We start from the raw sequence: 24,675 nt of genomic DNA, 5'->3' as shown, positions 1-24,675 counted from the left end.
GCAAAGATAGTACAATAAGATGGATTTCTTTCTAATGAGAAAAAATAGCTCATGCTTTAGACTTAAGCGCTGAACATGCCATTATATTTTCTGTTTACCTTAAGACAGACCTTGCTCTGATTAGTTGGTGGAAACAACTAATCCAAGTGGGATTTGTCTAGACTCTGGTGCCCCTGGGAACTCTTGAGGATCTGGGCTATGGATTTCTGAAGCTTCACATGTTTTTATCAGTCAATTTCCAAGATACCTCAGAGACCTTGAGATAGATAATAAATCAGGTGAGATTAAGCTGGGTTTGGTATCAGGCAAAGAACTATAATTAGAAAGAAAATCTTTAATTTAGGAAAAAGAAGGGAAAATTGTAAGTGCAGATTGTGAAGGTTTTGAGAAGCCCATTTTGTGGCATGTACTTTTCCTGTCAGAGTCCTGACACTCTTAAGAAATAACATAAGATAGGTGAAAGATGAACATTACTTTCATATTATACAGGCCAGATAGAGTCGAGTGAGAGTTCTAAATGAACATCAACATTAAACTGATTTGCGCACCCCCTCAGGGAAGGTGCTGGACCACTCGTCCTTCTCTGACAAGGCAGAACCTTTATTTCTCAACTTAGCAAGACCACACTTATTATCTATGTGCATCCGGTTTCTAAACCGGAGTAAGGGGGTTGCTGAAGCAACTATGCCCAGCTTTTTCTTCTCAATTTTGCCAGAGGAGTTAGTTCACTTTCCCTGCAGTGGGTTAAAGATGGAGAGAGGTCATGGGTTACATTTATTAAGCTTCATTTTAGTGGAAAGAAATATGAGCATTGGAGATGGAAGGAGAGCATTTCTCCCAACATCCTAAAATATACATTGTTTTCACATCCTAAACTCTCTGAAATTAGGATATATCTGTAATCAATGGCATCTTAATGGCTGTCCAGCCGAAGACAATCTTAATGACTTGTTTTGCCTCAGTGTATAGGAGTTGAGTGACTATTTCTCATACTGTGACTTGGTATTTCAGATAATGAACCTTGTAAGGACCATTTGAGGAAAGAATATGAGTCTTGCTTAGTACAGGGACATGTTTTCTTTAGACCTTCTGATGGCATCAAGAACATATCGATATATTAAACCTGGCAGAGTGGATATCAATCAGCAGCTTGAAATAAAGTACTGGATATATTCCTTTAAGAAATTCACTTGCTGAAAATCTTTAGAAAACAAGGGAAGTGACAACTCAGAGTCATTCAGAAGAGCTGGACTCTGAGTATTCCATAGTTTTAGGAATATATCAACCAGTTTATATTTCTTATATATCCTTATTATATGTGTATGTGAGACTTATGGTTAACATCCACTTATTTTAAAAGGAGCTTTTTAGTAAGAAAAAATAAAGATCCTAAGTGATAAGGAAGCATTCTGTAGTTTAATTAGAAGGACATTTTTCCCCTTACTGTTAACCTAAAATAATAGCAGATCTTACAATCAGTGGGATCTTAGATTTGATGAAATACACACAGTTAAGTTCATTTGGGTCTCGGCTCCAATCTTTACAGCCCTGGACAACTTTGTATGGCAGTTTTCTCCCCTTGAAAGTTGTCTGTGCTCTACTGTTCAAGACAGATACTGGTGGTTAGAGAGCAAGAGCTATATCCTTGCACTTTTTCTTGAAATATACTCTTTATTCTCACTGCGCTTCCATGAAAATGCTCATTCATGGTTTATTTAATGTGGAAGACTAGGCCAAGTCATTCCAAAATGTTTTGTAGATATTGAAGGCAATTGTTTTCAAAGATGGTCCTTCTTATGCCCCCATAACTTTTATCTAGATATGCTTGTTTTATTTCTTTGTAATATTTCTAAAAAAGTAAATCTCTCTTTTATTTTTTTCTGAAAGGTGGCCCTGATGACAATTTAATTGAAGGTGGAGGAACAAAATTTGTCTGCAAACCTGGAGCCAGAAATATTACTGTCATATTCCATCCGCTACTAAGGTAAGTCCAATCCTGTGTAGTCACTGAAGGTCAATATTTTCATTATTGATGCAGATGTATGGAATGCTAATAGGTCAGTCAGCATTGAAACATCATAAAAAAAACAAACGAAAAAAAAAACTTGTTCCATTTCTTAGGGCCTCACTATCAAAGTGGTCAATAGAATAAATAATGTCAACCCCACTAAGTAGCTATTTGTTCTCAGGAGTAATACTTCATAAATACTTTAGACTTTCTCTCCTACTCTCTGTCCCTGCCCTTCTCCCTTCCCCCATCTTTTCCTTCCTCTCCTTATGTATTTCAGGGATGGCAAACTAGGGCCCATGGGAGAGGTCTAACTGCCACATGTGTTTGTAAATACATTTTTATTGACACACGGCTCATGGTTTATTTAATGTGGAAGACTAGGCCAAGTCATTCCAAATTGTTTTCATGCTCATTCATTTATGTATTGCCCATAGCTGTTTTTGTGCTACAATTGCAGCAGTGAATATTTGCAGCAGAACCCATATGGCCCATAAAGCCGAAAATACTTACTCTCTGGCCCTTGACAGCAAAAAAATTGCAGACCCGTGATCTGTCTCACTAATTTACACTAATTACTCAGATTTCCTTTGAGAATTGGCAGGTCACTGAACAAATATGATTTATAAAACTAAAGACATTATATCAATCAAATACATGGTTTTTATATGTTGAAGGAAAACTTGATGGTGACTATTATGGTGCTCAATTTATTGTGATATTATGATGTAAGAAAATAAGAATTGATGATAGTTCTATTTAAAAAAAAAATTTAAGCCCTAAGTACCATTAAAAGAGTACTTTTTGGGATGAGGAAAGGGGGTTTGTTCAATGGATCTAAAGTTTCAGTTTTGCAAGATGAAATAGTTCTTGAGATCTGTTAAAACAATGTGCATATAGTTAACACTTACTGTACTGCATCCCTGAAAGACGTTAATATGATAAATTATGAGTTTTGGCTACAATAAAAAAAGAGAACTTTGGGGACTAATATAATATCTAATATATATAATATCTAATGTAATATTAATTATATGTTTTCCTTGGTAATAACCAGTACATATTTTTGCTGTATTTTCATATAATGAGTAAGAAACCCTTGAGTTCATTAAAAGTTAGATACCTCATGTCATCATGTTGACTTTCTCAGGTAACTTCTATAATACTTGAGGCATGTGGATTAATGGTTAAACATGCTACTGAAATTGTCAGAGATAATACTGTATGTATTTTTCAAAAACATAAGTAAGTTATTACTGGAATTATCCTACCATCTCATTAGCCAAGAATTACTAAATTGATATCATTAGAATTCATTTAATTCTCATCTTTTAACCAGTTTTTTAAAATTGTACTGGAATACTTTACTCAATTAGGTTTAAATGCAAAAAGCACAAATAAATAAATTCAACAACAATAACAATAAAAACCCTCACTTTTGCACAATAAAAAAATAAAAGATTTTAAAAGAAATGTTATTAATCTTTAAAAAATTGTTTTAGCAAACATTTGAGTAAATTCATGTAATTTAATAATGAATGAATTAAGAGAATTAAGACTATTCCTCTAAATGTGGTTGATTTTATATACATATGAAATAGGTAAATTACAACATAAAGAATTGCTAGATTAAGTAACAATTCTCTCATATATGGACTGACTTTGGTAATTAATTTAGTACTCACTCTCTTCTCCAATTACAATTGATTTCTACTTAGTTAATGTTGCTAATTGTTAGGAAAATGGGAAACTACCTAAATCAGTATAGGCATCTTCTAACCTAGATTGAACGCCATAATTGACTGCAGAGCTCCATATGGCTTGGTAAATGGAAGCCTCGTGCTTACATTTGTCCCTGAGTACAAAAGAAACAGACCCTGTGGAAGTTTTTGGCAGTGTTGTTAATAGCCACTTTTCAAGAGCTTTTTTCCTCATAAACATTTTTTCCTCTTTCAATGTGAAGTTAGTTGAATGGAAAAACATACCATTTCCCACTTAATAAAATGCAATTCGGGTAAAATACTGGTAGAACTTAACACATTACAGTTCTTGACTATTACTGTTTAGTGTTATTTGTACCTGCTTTACTAAAGAGTTGTTTTGAGGCTGGAGAATACTCCTACTAGGTTTACTCACTTGTTTGGTCTCTACTTTCATTCAGAATTGTGTTGTTGTTGTTGTTGTTATTATTATTGTTATTATTTTCAATCCTCACCTGAGGAGTGAGGATATTTTCCCAATGATTTTTTAGAGAGAGTAGAAAGGCGGGGGGGGGGGGGGGGGTGAGACACATCAATTGATTTCCTACCACACGTGCCCAAACTGGGGCAGGGATCTGACCTGCAACCCAGGTATGTGCCCTTGATCAGCAATTGAACCCAAGACCCTTCGGTGCGCAGGCAGATGTTCTACTACTGAGCCACAAGGGTCAGGGTCAAAATTTTATTATTGACTAGAGGCCTGGTGCACTAAATTCGTGCACAGGTACAGCCTGGCCTGCGATCAGGGCCATCTTCCCCAGCTGTCCGCAGCGAGCCCTGCCCCCAGCCACCACCACCCGCCACTCCCCCCCCCCCCCCCGATTTCCCATTCATCATCGGGTGATCTGTGCCTGACAGCCAGGGGAAGGGACCAAGAGATCAGCAGTTACTACCCGCTCACTGGCCCCACCCTTGCTGTGGGTAGCCATCAGGTGATCAGAGCCTACCAGCCGGGGAAAGGGACCAAGAGATGGTCAGTGCCCTTCATAGTGACTGATCCAGTGGTCATTCTGGTTGTTCTGCCATTAGAGTCAATTTGCATATTACCCTTTTATTATATAGGATAGAGGCCTGGTGCATGGGTGGGGGCCGGCTGTCCTGCCCTAAGGGGGCCCTGGATCAGGGTGGGGAGCATCCCTAATGGGGGTCAGGGCGACTGGGCAAGGGGCTGACATGGGTTTGCAGGCTGGCCACACCCCCGGCTTTGTCAGGAAGGATGTCTGGAATGACGTCGGGAAGATGCCCAGTCTATTAGGTCTAATTAGCATATTACCCTTTTATTAGTATAGATTAGAACTGGAGAAAGTTTTGTTGCATGATTTACAATAGTTTATCATTCATTCATTCTCTGTGTATCTCTTAATATTATGTGGTTTGCAAGGTAAGTCAACTCTTCTCCAAGGAGGTCATCATCATAGACTTTAAATTAGCCTGTGACTCAAAGTGCAACCTGTCTTCTCAAACCATTATAGAGTTGTAGCTGATAACTCTTGATGGGCTTATGGAACTTCAAATGACTAAGATCTTTTAGTATTTAAATTTTTTTTTTTTTTTTTTTTTTTTTTTTTTTAGTTTTTAGTTTTTATACTTCAGCACTTGCTGATTATTAGAATTAGTATTTCTTCTAAAGTTTGGAAGTTTACTTTCAGTAATGATGAGAATCAGTGTGCATTATCATACTAGTATATTTTATTTTTACTATTATCATTCGAAAATGTCCAATTTCTTCTGTAGTCATTCATTTATTTATGGTCAATAAATGAGATGTTTATGGAATACTTGCAATGTGTGTTTTCCCTTCTCTAAGTTAGATCTGTGGTCTTGTTTAGAAATAGTCACTCTTATTTTTATGGACTTATTTAAATATGCCTGGATACCTTTTTCATCCTTTTGCTCCTTGCTTTTTTTTTTCGTGCTAGTTTAAAGTTAATGTGATTTAGCAACTTATGACTTAAAAGAAGATGTAACATAGTGGGAGAGGCAGTGTAGAAGAATGGAAAGTTAGGAAAAAGCATAATTTTAAAATTTAAAAAGAAAACCAGAACAAGTTATCAAAGTTCAAATGTAGGTTCCATCACTTCACTTTTACTCACTGATTATTTCTTGAACTCTGATTCTATGCCAAGTTCTGAGGAGACAAAAACATAAGATGGAATCCTTGCTTACTCGCTTGGTGGCTGCAAAGGTGGCAAAAAATTATGAAGTCGAAAACACCAATTATTGGAGAGGAGGTTGATCAGTGGGATCTCGTATACCTACTATGTAAACTGGCACAGCCTCTCTGCAAACAGCTTGACGTTATTGAGTGATCACATCCTGTCCCCAAGTAGTCCCATCCAGATGTGTTTCTGCTGGTCTGGAGTGACTAATTTTCTTTCCATCCCAATTTTCCAAACTCTTTTTCTCATTGATGGTAATAATGAGTCTTTATTTATAACTCCATATTAAAAATAAGTTCAGATGGAACTCATCACTAATTGACTTTTATCACAAGCCAGCACTGTTCAAACATGATGTCATTGCTTTCCTCAACGCTTTTAGTGAGCTCTCACATACTTCTCACCTGCAAGGAAGAAACCTTCCCACGTGTGTTGCAGGGCCTTCATTTTTCCTTCCCTTCCTTTCTCCTGTGTCCAGCAACACTGTACTCTGTCTTCCAGAAACTTTGGCTGTGGCTTTTCCCCACTTTATTTATTTAAAAATTGCTTTTCATAATTTTTATTCAGCTGCCAGTGCATTCTTTGCAGCCTGAAGGTTTTCCCTACAGAAAACTGAACCACCTGCTGAGAACACCACACTGTGGATTCCCATAATGCTGTTTTATATATGCTCAGCAGTCGTTTATACTGTCCTCACGTAAACGTATTGCATAGGCTCCTCAGATCTGGTAACCTTGCAGACTTGTCCTTGTACTCTTCTCAATTAATGCCGGCCCATCACCAGGAAACGCACAGGCTGTTGGAGGCAAATATACTGACTTCCTATTTGTTCACTTCTCATTAACCCCGCTGACCCCTCCCGTGAGTTGTTTACTTAATGCTTTTCCATACCATTTTCTCTTTTTGGTTCATAAACCAGAAAATTGTCTTAGAGGGTGAAGTTTTAGAAAGATGAAGTATAGTAGTATCCTTGCTTCAGTCTTGGTCTAAAAAGGCATTGTGTGCAATTAAACCTTTAAGCTTTGGATGGTAAGATAAGGGGTCATCTGATCAATTTTTCTCCTGGTGGGTCTAAATGAAAAACAAACAAAACCATATTGAAATAAATACACTTCAGGCCACATCTGGGTAGATTTTGAAATACTTGCACCAAAATATAGACCCTGGAAATGATAGGACTGATGCCTTTTTCCCACCGACAAGTTTGCTATTTTTATAGCTTTCTCATAAAACATGCAAGAGGAATGATGGATTCACTCTGATAAATGGAATTTATTTTCTAGGCCTTGAATTTGGAGAACAAAAGGGAGAAATGTTAATGTTGAAATTTGAATGGCATATTTTTCTTCTTTTGTCTAGGTCTAACATGAATTTAGATTGTTAAAATAAAAATTATTATTTTTGAATAATTATATCATGGTAATTATTAACCATGATCTAAATATAACTAAACCTTCACCAAATGAAGTACATTTTATTGAGGTATCAACCATAGTTTAACATAGTGTAACACTTTTTAATCACAACTAATATATAATAACTTTGTGGCTGCTGTTTGGGGGGAGGCGGGGGGGAGAATTTCTTTTTCCCTTTGTGTTTTTATTTATTTATTATTATCATTAATCTTTATTTCTCTAAAAATCTGAAAACAGAATATATCATGTCTTAGATTTGTTAGTACAATTTCTTCATATAGCAGAAAATGGTTGAGAACAAAATGTATTCTAGATTCTTGTAGCATCTAACTGAAGTATTCAGAATACAGTCTAATGCTTGCTCTGTCTTTTTATCTATCCATCTATGCACGTATTCTGGGCCAATAAGGCAAATTAGTGAGGACAGTTACAAATGACAGCGAAGTCATGTTTGTGTTGCTCTGTGTTGCTGTTAGCATTTCTTGTAGGCTTCTGGTTTCAAAGGTGGAATCATCAAAGACAGACTGGGATTTGATGCCGCCTATCATTGCTTGAGAGGCAGAAATTCCAAGTCTTTAGAGCTAGGACTAGTCAGGACCAAGGACACAGGAGTTCAAGTAAGCCTTCTCACTGTGTCCTCACATGGACTCTTCTAAGTACATAAACCCTATTGGATCAGGGTCCCACCCTTATGATCTCTTTTAACCTTAATTATCTGCTGCAGAGAATATACATTAAGTTTTGCATTTAGAACACTCTGTGGAAATTAATTTAGTAAATGGTTTATTTAATCACTCTTTTAGCACTGGAACCATTGTTCCAATGGAAAGGCATTTTCTGTATTGCATGGTAGAGAAGATAGACGACTGAAAGTGGGCTGGGGAGTAGGATAGGAATGATCATAGTTAAATTTTTGGTGTTTTTCAGATCACTGTGAGTCTTAAGTTTTTATGTATATAAAATAAAGGAGTCGGTTGGTCTGTATTTTTCTTTTTACCTTTTGAGTTTTGTGATTCTGTGATTGGGAAATGCTTCTCTAATATTTAGGGACTCCAAAGGCTTAACATTTTAAAATTTAAATGCTCAACTGACAGTGTATTTTTTTTCTTTTGCTTATTGCTTCAACTAGCTTTTAAAAGGCATTTGGCTCTTTAGGGTAATGAGCACTTTGCATAAATGAAGTGTGTTTCCTATGAGACAATTGAAGAACAGATGTTTGCAGTCTTGGGGTGACTTGGCAGAGGTAAAAGGCTGAAGACATAGTAGATGACGGTGCCATTTAAAGTTGTAAAAATGCCACTGAGGCTTTACTCTGTTGAACACAACTTGAATATTGAATATCTAGGCACTGAACATTTTTCACTATTATCAGCAACACTTCATTAAAATCAGACAGCAATTAAGTCTTCCTGGGTAGAAAAAAAATGAAATATTTATTGGTCATTAAGGAGTAGGCTGGCATTTAGGTCAGTTAATGAGTTGAAATTTTCTTTGCAACTGGGGCTTTGGTGATGGGCAGTATCTCTGGCTGTGCGCCTTTCTTAAGGCAATTGACTATAAGAACAAGTAATTGTAACCACATAATCAATTCATATTTGCTTTTATAAAGAGTAACTTCTAAAAGTTAATCTTGACAGATACAGGAACTGCCAGTTAGCAATAGTTTGGGGTACTGTTTCAAAGTTTCTTATGGCCTGGTTGTGAATAGCTGTGAAATTAAAGTTAGGGGATCAGGAAGTAGCTGAAACCAAACCTGAGGAATGAAAGGCTCTAGCATTGATTATGCCAGTAACATAGTTACATTTCTAAAAATGATATTCCAAATTCCATGGCCTTGTGATTAATATTTTTATTTTTGTTGTATTCATTATTGTACTTATAATTCCACATATTGACAATACTGGCAGATCAAAGGCATATAAAATTCATTGTTATTATTAAGCATAATAAAAATTTATTGGCTCATGCATTTAACAAAATTTATTGAGCACTTATTTTGTGCCAAGTGTTTCCATCTAGCAACTGACAAGTCTCTGACTGCATGCAATTTAGTCTAGCAGAAAAGTCAGACAACAGAAAGTGAACCAATGCACCTGGGAAACAGTATCAGTTTTATGAAGTGTTTATGAAGAACAACAGAGAAATTAGGAATTTAGTAATGACTGGCGGTGGTGCTAGGGGCACGATTTTATATAGGGTGAGTTGGGAAGGCCTTTCTGAGAAGTGACATTTGATTGCAAGAAGATGAATACTCTCAAGGAAGAGTGAATAGGATGGTGTGAATGGGGGTGTGTGGTGCTGGGGTGCAGGCCTGGGCCTATAAGCAGGGAGCTTGTACACAGGGTTGTCCAGGCAAAAATTTCTCCTTTTTGTTTAAACAAGGATGGCATTATATTTAGATTGTAAGAAATTTGGGGGACTAGATCTGAAACTTTCAGCGACTCTGAAGACCCAGAGAGAGCCTCCTTTAATGGCTGTCAGGTTTTATCTTGCTGGCTTTGGAACACCCAGGATCCCTGTTTTTAATGGTGACGTTATTAGCACTTCTCTAATTAACATAGTGAAAATCCTTTGTCCCTCTTAACAATGATGTGTACTGAAATGGAAAAGAAGTCTTTGATATAGTCCACTTTGAAGTATTATCAGAGATATGGAGCAAATGTTACAATGCCATTAGCCTGTCAAGATATTATTAAGGAGTTATTTATCCTGTGTGACATTCCAGATATATGAGAGTTTGCAAAGAATAGTTGTGACTGAACTGCATACTACTATTTGCTTTTAAACAGTAGGATGGGTTGATGGGCTGCTCTGCAGAAGGCCTGTTTTGCTTGCTTGTTTATAATAAGCTTTGCCAACAAATCTTCACAGTTTTTTATAGAAAACTCTTTAACTACATATGAACTATATACTAGTATATTGGTCTAAAGCAGGTCTAACACAAGAGATCTTTTTAACTTTTCTGGCACTAACTCATGCTAATAAATGAGTAAATTTGGTAACACCATTTTAGGTCTTCAAAATTCCAAATTTGTGTTCCTGTAACATCCTGGATTTCGGCTCCTTGTGATCTGTCCTTTCTCAAGTTGTTTCCTAACATTACTTCCACAGTGGAGGGAGGACAGTGTTTCAGATGCATCTCCTATACAAAAGGGGCACACAGTTAACATTGGTTTAAAGAAGTAAATAGGCAATTTATCAGAATGCTAGCAAAATATTTGTTGATTTGCAGTGAAGGTTGTTTTCATTAGATATGAACAAAAATATAAAATTATTTTACTTTAGTAATGATATTGAAATAGGTCAATCTTTCTTTCATATCTAAAATGGGATATAACATATTTTTCAGATCTTTTTACCCCTGTCATAACTAGAAAGTGCCTTATGGGATAAAATACAGAAATATAAAGGTGAATTTAGAAATTTACTTTATTATGCTACTGATCCGAAACTATGACTTTTATCATTTGACTAGTTAAACACATTGCCTGGCTGGTGTGGCTTAGCGGTTGAGTGTTGACCCAGGAACTAAGAGATTACCAGTTCTATTCCCAGTCAGAGCACATGCCTAGGTTGGGGCGCTGTAGGAGGCAGCCAATAGGTGATGTTCTTCTCTCATTGGTGTTTCTAGCTCTCTCTCCCTCTCCTTTTCTCTCTCTCTAAAAATTTATAAAAACATTTTTTTAAATATGAGGCTACTTATTAGAACTTTAAATACTTTTCACCTTTTCTTTCTCTTATTACTACATTAAAAGTTTATGGATGCATAAAGTAACTTTTGCCTTATCATTTTTTCATGATTAGTGGGACACCCTTCCTAAAATCTTTTCTAATAGAAGAAACCTTGCTTTAAAAGCTTACTTATTTAGCCACTGTTCTGTTTCCATTAGATTTTTACTTTTATTTAAAAAATGTGCGATAGCTCCTGGGTCAGTTTTTGAATGTATGTGTGTATGTATGTGTGTGTGTGTGTGTGTGTGTGTGTGTGTGGTTTGTTTTGAAAGAGGGATTTAAATTAAGTTTGATTACTTAGAGTAAGCATGAATGTCACAAGCTGAATAACTACTTTGTATTTCTTTTCCCGATATTTTTATCTTTGAGAAATGCACAAAATGTATCCCCACATGTCACTGTGATGTGTGCATTGGTGTTTGGAGGAATATTATTCCGAGTGTTCACAGGTATATTTTTATACAGATACATGTTTGTCCTTAATGAGCTAAAGCTAAGCTGGACATTTTGAAAGATGCTGGTGATTAGATAGTCTAGCAAATAACATTGTAGATCATACATTATTCATGCATGAGAGGAAACGTGGCTTCCCTGTTGCATTTTTATGAAACACAGCAGTTTTTGTCCTGTCCTCAGAATTATAAAAAACATTGCTGTTTTCAGACTGCCTGACCGGTAAAGGCCTATGAAGCACTTGAATGGTGGAATATTTATATTTCAAACCCCTCATTTGAATAACTGCTTTGGAATTTATTTACAGATGTTAAATGCATTTAATCCTCAAACTAACCTTTAGAGATTATAATTTTTTTAGACCTTTCTTTTACTTCCATATGATGTGTGCTATATGGCTGAATTCTGATTGCAACTACCTGGCATTTTTTTTTTTTAAATTACTGAGCAAAATGGAGAGCCAATCAGCACACATATCACAGCACATCTCAACAACAATGTCAAAGAGGTAAGACATGTCAGTCTTGTTAGAAGAAGAGTACAGGCCATTTCTTATGAGGACCAGTAGGAAGAACTGAAAATGTTAGTGAAAAACAGAAGATTTGATCTCTATTTTCAAATAAATGTCTACAAGAGTTAAAGCAGTTTAGTATCTTGTTGTTGCATAAATCTGGATTAGAACTCCAACATTGGTTGGATGTTAAAGAAATATGACTCTACATATTGATAATTCTCTAATGAACAAGGCAATTCAAAGGCAGGAACAGTTTCCTGAGAAGACAGTACCCTGGCGACGCTTACACAGAAGTGAATTTGGAATGCAGCGAACTAGATGCTGAGTGGTCAGGTCTACATTCGTTAAATCTACAATTGTAAGTCTTTCTAATATACTGTGCAGTCGGAGCTCTGGATAGAAAGGTTTCTTTCACTGCTTGTGCATTTGGGTTACTTTTTCATACCAGCTTAATGCTGCCGCTCACTGGCAGGATCAAGGAGTTATAGCTGACTTCTGCATTATTTCAGCTTTGACTTTCTGTTTCCCAACACAAGGGTAAGAGGGAAACTTGTGTCTTGGCTGTATCAAGAGCAGTTGTTCCAGGCTTTCCTTCTGTCCTCTTTTGTTTTTCCTTCTCTGCTCCTATTTATATATTTTTCTGTGGTTTTTTTTTTCCTGTGCCAGTAACTGGTTTATGATGAGTTTAAGTCAGTGACTCTTAAGGCAACATGAAGACTGGCTTTCTTCTGCTGTAAAAGATAATATGAAACTAAAACTGTGTTTCCAAATAAACCTGTAATCATTGTGACTGCTGCTATGATTTTGACCTTGTTTAAGTAGACATTTTGGATGTAGGTTTTCTTATTATCCGTTAAATTTTATAATTATTAATGAACATTGTTGGAAGCCTACATATAAAATACAGAGAAGAGTCTTTTCAGTGCAAAATGTGTACATAATTTGTGTGCTGCTTTTTATGCATTCTGTACCTGCATTTGCCTTGGATGCAATAACCAAAATATGCTTATTCAGCATTCAATGAAATGTGTTTATGTTCAGCCACAGGCCCATTTACATCTGATTTTGAAACCTGAATTGATAATGTAATTTGGTATCAAAAATATCGTAGGAATACCTAGAGGAAAAACATGGTCTCTACTTTTAATAACTTACATTCCTTCGGGTGTCGGCCCATACCTTGTTTCTCTGTATAATTTGCAAAATTATTTTGCTGTTCCCCTTGCCCCTCAGAAAAGACACTCTCACCCCTATTCATTTTGTCTTCTTATTTGTGCTTTGCATACTTTCTTCCAGGGGCTTCTGCATAATACCAAGGGCTCGTCCTTGGTCATTTTAAGCTTTTTTTTTACTTTCAGTAATGGTCATTTGAGCATTGAATCATTAATGTTGCCTACTGTGTTTTTTTATATGTCATACCACAAGGGAAATGTTTTCCATTTCATGGTCAAGAAACCCTTTTTATTTTGCTTTTATACTCAAAAACAAATGAACAAACAAAAATAAACCTCAAACTAAGCAAGACTATTTTTTGAGATTTTGTTATTCAATAAGTAAAAGGCAAGTTCTTTGATTCATGCAAGATAAGCAAGAACAGACAGATATAAAGAATAGAGGTGGAAGTATCATAGAAGATGATTTAGTTTTTAATTACCTTAATTTCAGATTTTTTGTAAGAATAGTGGTTTTTAACTTGGAAATGCTGGGTCTGTTCTTTTGCAAATGAAACAGATATTGGAGTTTTTGATGTCCTCAAATAGTCTTCAGTACTTGTGGAAGAATAGGAATTATTTTCAAATTACTTTTGTTAAGTTCAGCATTCTTTACAGCCTATTACTGGAAGCTACCACATTGTAGTAGATGAGAAAGTATTTGAGCATAGGAAGAAGAACAAAGTGAAATACCAGAAGTTTCTATGAAATCACTTTTTAGTGAAAGAATATGGAGGCATTGTAATTAGATTCTGTGAATTCAGAATCTGTAAATATTTTACAGGCTATTCTGTTTCTTTTCATTTTTATTGTGATATAACATGTACAAATGCTGATATACAATTAATAATTTATGAATTTTTACACAAGTCTAACCATAACCCAGATCAAAATATGGAACATTAATATAGGTCATCTTCAGGGCCCCCAAAACCTTCCTCATATTGACAGTCAATACCCTTTTCTAGGAGGTAACTATTCTTCTGATTTCTCTCATTGTAGAGAGACTGGTTTTGCCTGTGATGGGACTTCATATGAATGGAATCATACAATATATCCTCTTTGGTGTTTGGCTTCTTTCATAGGACATTGTGTCTGTGTTAGTCATTTACGTTATTGGGAGTAGCAGCAGTACTTGTTTTCTTTATGTCAGTCATTGTATCAGATATCACTGAAATTTATAGTTATAAAAACAATAGTCAATTATTATCTTTGAATAAATGAGAATTTTTTAGGATCTATGGTCCTAAAACTGCTTAAAATTGAAACTTCTTCAAAACAACTTCTCAAGAAAATTTTTTATTTCCTGTCTTGTGGGGCTAAAGAGCTTCTTAGGCAAGTAAGAGATCATGGAGGCCTGGGGCTTGTTCTGGCCAGGTGATGCACCAGAGTGCCCAGGACCAGTTTGTCTACATGATAAATATAGACCGTGTTCTACAGCATTGGAAGTAAAAGTCAGGCGAGCTAAAGGTAGTTGAGTCTGAATTTCCCAGACTTAGGGATTATGAATCAATCAATGAAAAAATAACTGGCAACTAACATAGGTTGCCAGTTTTATTCAAGAGAAGGAATTTCAACACCAGGAAAAGTAAAACTATTACCTCAAAATTAAGTACCATACTTTTCAAAGAAAGATTGTTTGCAACTTTAAAGCAACATTCTTAGGCAGACTTCAGTATGCAAGCTTGTGTTTAGAAGCAATAAAATTCAGTCAAGAAGGAGGGAGAAGCGTGATATGAGGGATTAATCAGGAGTCCATTGGATGTATCGCAGGGAACAATGAGCAGGCATGGGCTGATGGGGAGGCCCTCACATCACTGCAGTGAGTAGGCACTGGCTGTGAATCGCAAGGCTGTGGTGCATAACGGGCAGTCAGTAAAGATGTCTGGAGTAAATGAGCAAAGGAATCATTAGTAAGTGGGTGGGCTCATTGTAAAAGCACAACACAAACTTGATGAATATTAAATATTTTAACAGGTCTTTGGAATTTTGCTTTTAATTATCACATATTAAAAGCTATGTGTCTTTAACCTCTTTATCTTCAGTCTATTGTTAATTATATTTATTCACTGTCTTCACTTTAGCTGCTTGACTATCAGAACATAATTCTGTGCAGTCACATTTCTCGTTGCCACATTGCTTTCTGGGTTTTAATCCGCCTGCACCTTCCTGGTGGCTGCTGGATCCCTGGGCAGCAGTGCCCTCCCGGGCAGGCCATTCTCTCCCTCTGCCCGGAGCGCTCAGGGCAGCAGCATCAGCAAAGCCATCAGTATCTCTCTGCATATTTTATTTTTTACATGTAAGTTGGAAATAAGAATAGAAAAGAATATTGTATGGAAAGAGGCTCCTAAATCCATTCTTTAAAAAGGCCTGAGAAATTCTGAGCAGGTTTGATAGAGGTGCATCAGCCCTCAGAGAGGCACCTGAATGGATCTGCAGTCCTTTCTTATTTTGAAGCTTTCAGGAAAATTGAAAAGAGGGTCTCACTGAGGAATAAAAAGGAACCACATCCATCTCTGAAATGTGGGAGTCCCTATGCTTCTTAAGCCTTGATTCATGACTTTTTTGGAGGGGGTGATTGACGTATTGATTTTTCATGCTGCAACTTACATTCAATAGGACTTGACTCTACTTAAAGTAAACGGTATTTGGGGGGAAATTCTTCCATGCAGTCATATTTTTCTGTTCATTATTTTTCAATCCCCCTCTTCCGCCAACAAATATTTATCCAGTGGGTACTGTGAGCCAGACATTGTCCTGGCCTTTGTGGAGACTTGTTCCTAATTAGGTTGTCCTGGTAATCTGAGAATTAAAGAAAATCCATTATAAGGAAGTCCATTACTCTCCAGTGCTGAATGGCCTCAGTTTTCCTTCTTTACCCTTAAATTTTATTGTTGCAGAGGCACAGTTCTTTCTGTGTCCCTTCCTTTTCTGGGAGCTGTTCCTCCCCTAGTTTTTATCCCATTTCTCTTCATCTCCTCTGGGATATTGTTTTTGTTGTTGTTTGTTTCTTTTTTGTTTTTTAGACCTAATTTCTCCGGTGTCTTCTGTCTTTATCTAATGGCTCTTTCCCTGAGATCTATCAAAATATATGCTCAACTCGACCTCTCTCCTTTTATAAAACCTCTTTCCGCATATCACCCCCTTCACCCTTCACTGAAAAGCCTCTTTTCTCCCTACTCAGGTGTTCAATCTGTGCCCTTCATTTCCCTCCTTTTCCCCAAAGTTTACTTTGCACTCTACTGACCTGTAATACCTAATTGTCAAGTCTCAAGGGTATTTTTCAGTTTTAACTCTCCCGATTTTGTCAGCCTTTTACAGAGCTGATTATGCTTTATCTTTCAACCTTTCCCTTCTCTGCTTCCCTGTCACTGCCATCTCTGGCCTCTCATTCCACTTCAGACCTGTTAAGTTCTGTTCTCTCTGCCCCCTCACTCAGCACAAGTTCTCCACAGTCTGCCCTGAACCCCTTTCGGCTCACTGTACATTGTCACACTCATTCAGTGGTTGGAGCTGTTACTTTCAAAATGTCATCTCTGAACAGGAACTCTGTCCCAAGGTCCAGGAGCCAGAGCAGTTCTAGAACTGAATGAATGATCTCTTTGTCTGCTTCCTGAGGTCTGTATCACCCTAAACTCTAACATTCCCCAGACCTCAGTGCTCTGTCCTGCCTCTCTTCCTCGAGTGTGTTTTCTCTCACCCGATGCCCTTTCCTTCTCTACCTGGTGAACTTCTACTCACCCCTCAGCAACATCTTTGCTGGGACAGCTGACACCCCTCGTACTCCTCCCCTTTCCTCTATGCGCTTGTCACCTGGCATGTAATTATTCTCTAAGTGTCTTTTCTCATAGTTCTCAGATGTTTCTCCCTCACAGAGAAGATGCTAGTGAGCATTTTCAATTGGCCTTGCATACCTGGAACTTTGTTGCTGTCCTGCACACACTCGGCTCTCGGTAATATCTGGTGAGTGGATTCACAATGTAAGCTTTTCATGGAGAGTGGGATCCTACAGTTCTGTGTTGGAGTGATAATGGGGACAGACATGTTAGGTGACCATGCACAGTTCAGAGTTCAGGATTTGTGCTCCCGTGTGCCTAAGGTCATTGCCTCATAAAATAGATTTGCGTCCAGTTTTCCTTCTTGGGGTTAATTTCGATATCCAAATCAATTAATTACAAAGATAAATTTCCAAATGTGTTTTGTGGCTTAAGGAAACTGCTCCTTATATGGGTTTGATTACAGTGATGGTCTGTAAGACTCCTTAAGGTAGACTGCTAATTTCCCTTGACAGCACACACTCTTCTCCCTCCTCCCGTCCCCCTCCCCCAACCCAAGCCCGCCCCCCTGGAGGAGCCTCCATGTGAGAAGAATTTAATGTTGCTGTCAGCAAAGGTGCTGCAGCAAGTCACTCAGGTTTGAAGTTTGCAAACACACGTCCACCTTACTGAACATCACAAAGGCTGTCAAAAGTTTCATTTCCCCATATTTTCTCTCCTCTCTGGAAGAAAGACCATCACAGATGTACAAGTTAGAGGAATTTTGTCACAGGCTCCAGTGCTTCTGCAGGGAGTTTTATGTGTCCTTTGGACTGGGGAGGGGCAGGGAGCCCTGCTGACATTTTGAATGAATTCTTTCTAGCAACTTAGGTGAATGTCACCATGAAGAGAGTCAATATTTTTTTCTTCTGAGTATTACTTACATCTCATGCTCTCTTTAGTCTATTTCCCCTAAAAAGGAAAGAGTGAGCTTTACCTAATGACCTTGATATTTCTTAAATATCTTCCTAGTTTTTCTTTTAGCTTCTTCCTAGGCATTTAGACTCTCTACCAAACCCACTCTTGGGATTCATCCACATATGCCTTTACTTGGGAGTCAGATGAAATATATTTATGTGTGCTACGCATATTTCAGATATGATTTTATTTGGTGGATGATGAATAACTACTGAGAAAGAAACCAGTTGCTCTTCAAAATATAATTAGCAACCCCAGCTCAAGAGAAGCTTGCATTCGGTTATGACAAAGCGTGTGGCATGCCCTCTGCAAAGATAAGGAAGGGAAGATGAATGCATGTTTAATGCAGTCAGGAAGCCCCTCTGTAATTTAAATGCATTAGCATACCCTGAGAAACCTGGTAGTATCTGAATGTCCCTAAGATAACTCAAAGTCTCTTCCAAACAAACATGATTGAATTACTTGAAGAAACGCATTAAGACAGCAGGCAGGGCCCTTAATGGATCAATGCTGTCTGTATTCATTGCCACAGCAAACTGCAGGAAAACTACCACTGCTGCTATAAGGAGTCAGATTATTGATGCAGTTTTAGTGATTTTGCTTGCATTGCTCACATACAATTTGCCACCAAAAGTTTGACGCCATGCAAACATTGAATTTCTGGAACATTAATATTGTTTCTCACTTGTGTCTAGAAATAGTAATGAACATACATCTTGAATCTTTATATCTTGGATTGTATACAAGAGAATAAATAATAGTTTGAAACATTCTGAATTCTAGGAATGTGAGGGTAATGCAGATGGAACTGGTCATTTAAGTGTACATTCTGGGTCTCACTTTTGCAATCTGCTTGTGTATTATAAAGGTCTCAATCAATCCTAGTAAATAATAATAGAAGTAACTAGAATTCTTGAGCCCTAGTGATATACCCAGTTATGTTTTAAATGCTTAACATGTATTAGCTAGTTCAGTCTTCATGGCAACTCGTATATGATCAGTACTATTGTTATTCCCATTTTATAGCTCAGGAACCGGAGGCATAGAGAGTTGACATGGCTTGCCTGAGAGCACACTATTGTAAATGGAAGCTTAGGCAGAAGTACCCCAGGCCTCCTACCTCCTACTCTGTTTTTCAAAGATGTGCCTTCATTCAAAACTCTTAAAAGATAAAGTTTCTCAGACTCAGGGACTCTTCCCTGATTGCTCTGATTGGGCTGCTTGAGTCTGGAATATCAAATCAGTAGGAGACTCTGGAATCAATTCATAAACACAGTTCTCCTGCAAGGTTAGAATAAGTGATTTTTCTGTTTAAAAATTGAGATGAAAGACACAATATGAACAGCTCTGGGTCCCAGAGACACTGCAGGCGCGATCAAGATCAGAACCTCAGAGTTCTTCTCATGGTGGCCTAGTCTTACTACTATGCCCTTCTCTCAGTTTTGCAAATAAATGATAAACATCTAAAGATACTTGAGCTGATTTAGAAGAAAACTGTATGACTTTAACTGGTTAATTTAGATATAAGTATTTGTACAAGAACCTTTATTTTATAAATTTACCCAAGGTAAATTTTTAAGCCATTTAACATATAATTTATTTTTTAAAATTTCTCTATTTCAAGAAAGAAGTAGCATTTGACTATTTTCAAAAGCAAACATTGCGATTCTCTTTTCGCTTTGGGTCTTGGTATGGAGTGAAATAGAAACCTTCAAGAATCCTTATCCCCCCGCAGGAGTGTGTTCCTGATGGATTTCCTCTCTTGGCATTATCTTCTGGAAAACACACATTTCTCTGTATTTTGCAGCGGTACATTATTTCTCAAATGACTTCTGCTATTGTGGACTCGCCTTCTTTTCAATGAGATATGATGAGTATAATATTGTTCTCAAATATTTGAGTCTTTATGACACTATTATGAATTGGCTTTAAACACATATATCTCCCATACTCCCTGTTCCTTATTTCAGAGCAGGGTGATATGGTAGGGGCCATCAAAGGAGAAAAACAGTTCTGACTTACCCAGGTCATTTGTTAGTGACATCTTGCTAAGCCTTACTCTATGTGAGGAAGAATGGCACATCTATATATTATTTGGAAAAGAAGTTGTATCAATTTTTTAAATTCACTTGTTCATTTAGTGTTCCTGCTTTTCTAAAAAGGATGCAAAACGGCTGGCTGAATCTTTTATTTGCGGTGTCATTAAACTGAAGTTCTGGGGAAAGAATGCCAGAACGTGTAGGAAAGGAAAGCCATGGACCTATTTCACTTTGCTAACTCCTTTCTCTTGACATGCCTGTGCCCTTCCATCCAGTGCCTAAGGGTCAGGAGGAGAGCGAACTGAAAGGCGTGATTTTCCTCTCTGGCGCATTGCGTGAATTTCCAGTGGGCTTTTTTCTGGAACTGTGCTAAGCGTCACTATCACACTCATAAAGGAAAAATCATTTTAAGCTTTAAAATTTAGTGTCTAGCATATTTTTAAGCTTACTGTTTGAAAATTATGACTCCGCCTTTTAAAAGTACTGGTTTCACGAACTCTGTGTCATGTCTTCCTAATGTTTGCCGAATCCTCCTGAGGTTTCCTGGTTCCCGGGAATTCCTCTTCTCCAGATATTGACAAAATCATTAACCAAGCTGAAGCTTCATGATTACTTTTCCAGCAGCACCTCCCTTGCTCTTTATCATTACATTTAGTGATGTTTCATCAAGTTTTCAGTCTGTGTGACAGAGTTCATATCCCAGCCAACTGGAATTAATTTGATAGCTAAGCATTTCATGAGCTGGCTCTGTAACATACTCTGCCAGATCCTGCCATGTGTGAAACATTACTGCTTTTTTACCACTAAAGATTATTTATAACCCTGACTTCTCCCATGCTCATTTGTGTTTCTGAAGCCGGGAGGGAGTCGTGCGCCTGTTCTGGCCCTTTCTCTTGGCTCTCTTCTCTGTAAACCTCTCTAATGCTTTCAGTCACCGCCTCTGTGTCTTTCCTTTGGAGCAGGAGGAGAAAAATGGAGTGGGTTGGAATGCCTCCCTCTTCTCAGCCAGAGGTTTCTTCACCAGGAGGCTTTGGGGCTGTCCCCGCCTTCCTGTGCTACTCCTAGTAGTGACTTTCAAGGGTGTGAAGAGGGAGGGAAGAGAGAGTGTGGATTGACAGGAAACATTGGAATGGCCCTCAATAGATAATTTTTTTAAGAGCTTAGTTCTTGGAAGTTAAGATGATAATTGGCTGAATGGGAAACTATTGGAATATTATATTATTGCTTTGGGGAGAAATAATTTAACTAAGCGTTTCAGGGATAAGAGAGTGTTTATATTCCTAAGATTTGGTTATGTATCCGAAACAGACTTTATTAGTATTCTGAACCAGCTTCAAGCAAATTATTTTATTTGACCATTTTTCTTGTATTTATCAGTGTGATAATTTAATTTTATGGCCATATATATTATTCCCTAGTTTAGAGGTTTCCCTTACATGGCATGATTAGCAATCGGGTGTGAAATGATTATGTGGAAACATTGCTAGCGAATTACTGCTTGTCTAAATACTGTATGTTTTCACTTGAGAACGTTGGCTCTGGAATGCATTTCTGGCACTGTGAGGGGAAAAACAAGTCTTGATATTAAAATTCAGCCAGAATTTAATTTGTGAACTGGAGCTTTCCGCTCACTGGTTCCTCCCACTGCAACAACCAGAGGTTGCTTATTTCCTTTCTGAAATGAACATTCTGCCCTTTAAGACTATTTAGTCTCATTTTTAATCTTCAAGTTGATGTTTTGTTGTAGAAAAAGCCAAAACTTTACATGGCCTGTGCTGGTGTCAATGTATGACATAGGGTCTAAATTACAAACCCTAATTAGTACCACTTAGAGCTAATGGAATGGCCATTTCAAGGTCCCTCGTGCAGTAATTAAGCCCTGGAACCGGGAAGTGAATCTACTATTAACATTTCACCCTGATAATTCAGGCCGACTGTTCACACAGTGTTGAAGCCCAGGTCAGGCAAGGTATTCTTATCATAAGATGTAATCAATACCCTACCCTGCTGCATAGTCAACTGTTTGGGGGATTAACTCTGATCTCTAAAATAACTGTAATGGAAGACGTACAGAGAGCGAAAAGGCCAGGAATCCTATTCTTGTTTTCGAGGTTATTTTATCCTCCAATAGAAAGAAATTGTCCCCAAAGCATTCCAAGGATCAAGATTGGTCAGTTTTACTTCTGGCGTAGACATTTCTTCTCTGGCTCTAACGAAAGAAAGAAAAAAGGGGGGAAGAGGGTGTTACTTTACTGATCTACACTAATAAAAGAGGAAAATGGTAATTGGCATACGGCGCTACCCTTTTCATTGGCTAATCAGGGCTATATGCAAATTAACTGCCAACTAAGATGGCAGTTAACTGCCAACAAAGATGGCAGTTAACTGCCGGGTATTGCATATGTAGGCACAATGCAGGGAGGCGAAAGGGAAAGCAGGAAGAAGCCCCCTGCCACTGACAGTGATCAGAAACCCAGCGGGGAGCTAAGAGGTGGGGGGCCATGATCAGAGAATCAGGCACCTTTGCCGCCCTGGCCAGTGATAGCAGGAAGTAGGGGTGGAGCCAGCGATGGGAGCTGGGCACGGTTGAAGCTGGCAGTCATGGGAGCTAGGGGTCCCTTGCCTGGGCCTAAAGCGGAGCCCACGATCGCGGGGCCGCTGCAGCTGCGGGTCCCCGCTGCCCGAGCTGGACGCCTCAGCCAGAGGCATCCTGCAGGGGCAGGGGCGGAGCCCGTGCGATCACGGCGCCCCCCCGCTGCCACTGCGGGTCCCCGCTGCCCAGGGCCGGATGCCTAGGCCAGAGGCGTTAGGCCTGGGCAGGGGCGGAGCGGGAGATCGCGGGGAGATGGGAGTCCCCTGCCCAGGCCTAATGCCTCGGCCAGAGGCGTTAGGCCTGGGCAGGGGCAGAGCCTGAAACCGCGGGGAGCTGGGGGTCCCCTGTCCAGGCCTAATGCCTCGGCCAGAGGCGTTAGGCCTGGGCAGGGGCAGAGCCTGCAACCACGGGGAGCTGGGGGTCCCCTGTCCAGGCCTAATGCCTCGGCCAGAGGCGTTAGGCCTGGGCAGGGGCAGAGCCTGCAACCGCGGGGAGGTGGGGGTCCCCTGTCCAGGCCTAATGCCTCGGCCAGAGGCGTTAGGCCTGGGCAGGGGCAGAGCCTGCAACCGCGGGGAGCTGGGGGTCCCCTGTCCAGGCCTAATGCCTCGGCCAGAGGCGTTAGGCCTGGGCAGGGGCAGAGCCTGCAACCGCGGGGAGCTGGGGGTCCCCTGCCCAGTCCTAATGCCTTAGCCAGAGGCGTTAGGCCTGGGCAGGGGCAGAGCCTGCAACCGCGGGGAGCTGGGGGTCCCCTGCCCAGTCCTAATGCCTTAGCCAGAGGCGTTAGGCCTGGGCAGGGGCAGAGCCTGAAACCGCGGGGAGCTGGGGATCCCCTGCCCAGGCCTGACACCTCTGCCGGAGGCCTCAGGCCTGGTCAAGGGGCCGATCCGGGGATTGGTGATCGGAGGGTGATGAGGGTCAACTCCTCTGGCTGAGGCATCAGGCCTGGGCGGGGGGCTGGGGGTCCCCTGCCCAGGCCTGATGCCTGGGCCAGAGGCATCAGGCCTGGGGGGGGGGCAGAGCCGGGGATTGGAGGGATATGATGGTCCCCTTGCCCAGGCCTGAAGCCTGGGTCAGAGGCGTCAGGCTTGGGCGGGGGGTGGAGCAAGCGATCAGAGGGAGATGGGGGTCCCCTGCCCAGGCATGATTCCTGGGCCAGAGGCCTCAGGCCAGGGCGGGGGTCAGAGCCAGTGATCGAGGGGAGATGGGGGTCCCCTGTCCAAGCCTGACACCTCTGGGCCAGAGGCATCAGGCCTGGGCTGGGGGCAGAACCAGTGATGGGGGGAAATGAGGGTCCCCTGCCCAGGCCTGACACCTCTGTCAGAGGCGTCAGGCCTGGGCAAGGGGCCGATCCTGCAATTGGAGGGTGATGGGGGTCAACGCCTGAGGGCTCCCAGTATGTGAGAGGGGGCAGGCTGGGCTGAGGGACACTCCCCCCCCACACACACACACCCAGTGCACGAATTTCGTGCACCGGGCCCCTAGTTTAATTATAATGGCCGTAAAGGATCTTTGAATGTGTCCTAAGAACCTTCATGTGAAAAAGAAGAAAAATGGGAAGATGTCATACACCACATTTTCCCTTTTTTCTCCCCAAAGAGGGCCTCAGAGTTCTGTAATAAGTAAGTTTTTCCTCACTCAGGCATTTGATGTAGATGATTGACAGTGTGTGTAGAGACTGCCTCTCATTAGGGTCAAAGCCAAAGAAAACATCATAGCCAAGGAGATCAAACTCTGAACTGAAGCAGGAACTTTTCATTCAAACTCGAATAAATAGGGAGGGGAGGGATGATATATCTTCCAAAAAGGAAAAATGGAAAAGCTCAACACCTATAGATTTTTTTAACACTACAGATTCTGTATTTGTTTTGAATTGAACTTTTTTTTTTTAAATATATTTTATTGATTTTTTACAGAGAGGAAGGGAGAGAGATAGAGAGCTAGAAACATCGATGAGAGAGAATCATCGATCAGCTGCCTCCTGCACATCCCCCACTGGGGATATGCCCGCAACCCAGGTACATGCCCTTGACCGGAATCGAACCCGGGACCTCTCAGTCC

At 39.6% G+C, this 24,675-nt stretch overlaps 1 protein-coding gene across 4 annotated transcripts in view; it reads left to right on the top strand.

Moving 5' to 3' along the window:
• Positions 1-24,675, top strand: part of EXOC4 (exocyst complex component 4) — a 758,369-nt gene that overhangs the window by 343,396 nt on the left and 390,298 nt on the right. For all 4 annotated transcript variants that reach the window (XR_004970959.1, XM_036328650.1, XM_036328651.1 and 1 more), the window contains exon 10: positions 1,888-1,984. Coding sequence is in view for 3 of the 4 variants with exons in the window: in XM_036328650.1 (XP_036184543.1) it covers positions 1,888-1,984 (97 nt within the window). In the remaining variant the exon portion in view is untranslated. The remainder of the gene's footprint in view (positions 1-1,887; positions 1,985-24,675) is intronic.

The sequence above is a fragment of the Myotis myotis genome, unplaced genomic scaffold (genome assembly GCF_014108235.1).
Source record: "Myotis myotis isolate mMyoMyo1 unplaced genomic scaffold, mMyoMyo1.p scaffold_m19_p_11, whole genome shotgun sequence".
In the NCBI taxonomy this organism is placed as follows: domain Eukaryota; kingdom Metazoa; phylum Chordata; class Mammalia; order Chiroptera; family Vespertilionidae; genus Myotis; species Myotis myotis.
This window is presented reverse-complemented; position numbering and strand designations above follow the sequence as displayed.